Source organism: Manacus vitellinus, unplaced genomic scaffold (assembly GCF_001715985.3).
Source record: "Manacus vitellinus isolate BGI_N305 unplaced genomic scaffold, ASM171598v3 scaffold_27_pilon, whole genome shotgun sequence".
In the NCBI taxonomy this organism is placed as follows: Eukaryota; Metazoa; Chordata; class Aves; order Passeriformes; family Pipridae; genus Manacus; species Manacus vitellinus.
The window spans coordinates 9,918,787-9,919,418 of NW_021940039.1; the positions used below are offsets into that span (position 1 = coordinate 9,918,787).

General features: G+C 48.7%; 1 protein-coding gene across 1 annotated transcript in view; it reads right to left on the reverse strand.

The window, feature by feature from the left end:
• TPRN (taperin) overlaps positions 1–247 on the reverse strand; it is a 21,147-nt gene extending 20,900 nt beyond the window's left edge. Inside the window, exon 1 of the mRNA XM_029960606.1 lies at positions 221–247. Coding sequence (XP_029816466.1) covers positions 221–247 — 27 coding nt within the window. The remainder of the gene's footprint in view (positions 1–220) is intronic.
• Positions 248–632: the final 385 nt, after the last annotated feature.

A 632-nucleotide genomic window follows, 5' to 3' on the forward strand; every position in this document is an offset into this window, starting at 1 on the left:
TCCATGCTCACTAAGCCTTAGATACTCTCAGAACCTGAATCTCTCTGTGCTATCCCTGTACTATCCCCGTCACTGGATTTGTGGTCCTCAGATGACATCAGGATTTTTTACTTTTCTCCTCTTTTAGCTGCATCTGGGCCTCTTGCCCCTTCTGGAGCTTTGTTTATTATTTCCCTGGCTGCTGCCATTCAGGGGTGCCTGGTGCCTGTATGTCCCTCACCTGCATCACAGGTTCATCACACACCATTTCCCTCACACAGCATCTGCCAAGTGCCACTTCCTGGGTTTATAAACTCAGCCAGAGAACAACAGCAACAACAACAACAAAATGAACAAGAGAAAAAAAACTGCTTTCCCAGAAACATCTGTTTTTATTCAATCACATCTTTAACCCCAGAAACATTCAGTACTCGAGGCCTGGTTGTCACATGTGAAGTAGCAGAGCCTCAGAGGGACCCAGTAACAGGGGCAGAGGAGGTGGCAGAGACTCCTCCCTGGGCAGCAGCAGCCAGGAACCACCTTGAAAGCTGGGGAGAGTGCTGGGGTAACTTCCTTCTCACTTTTCCAAGGAGCTGCTCCAGCACCCACCGAGACCTCAGAGCTTACAGTCTTTGCTTTCAAAACTCTCATGT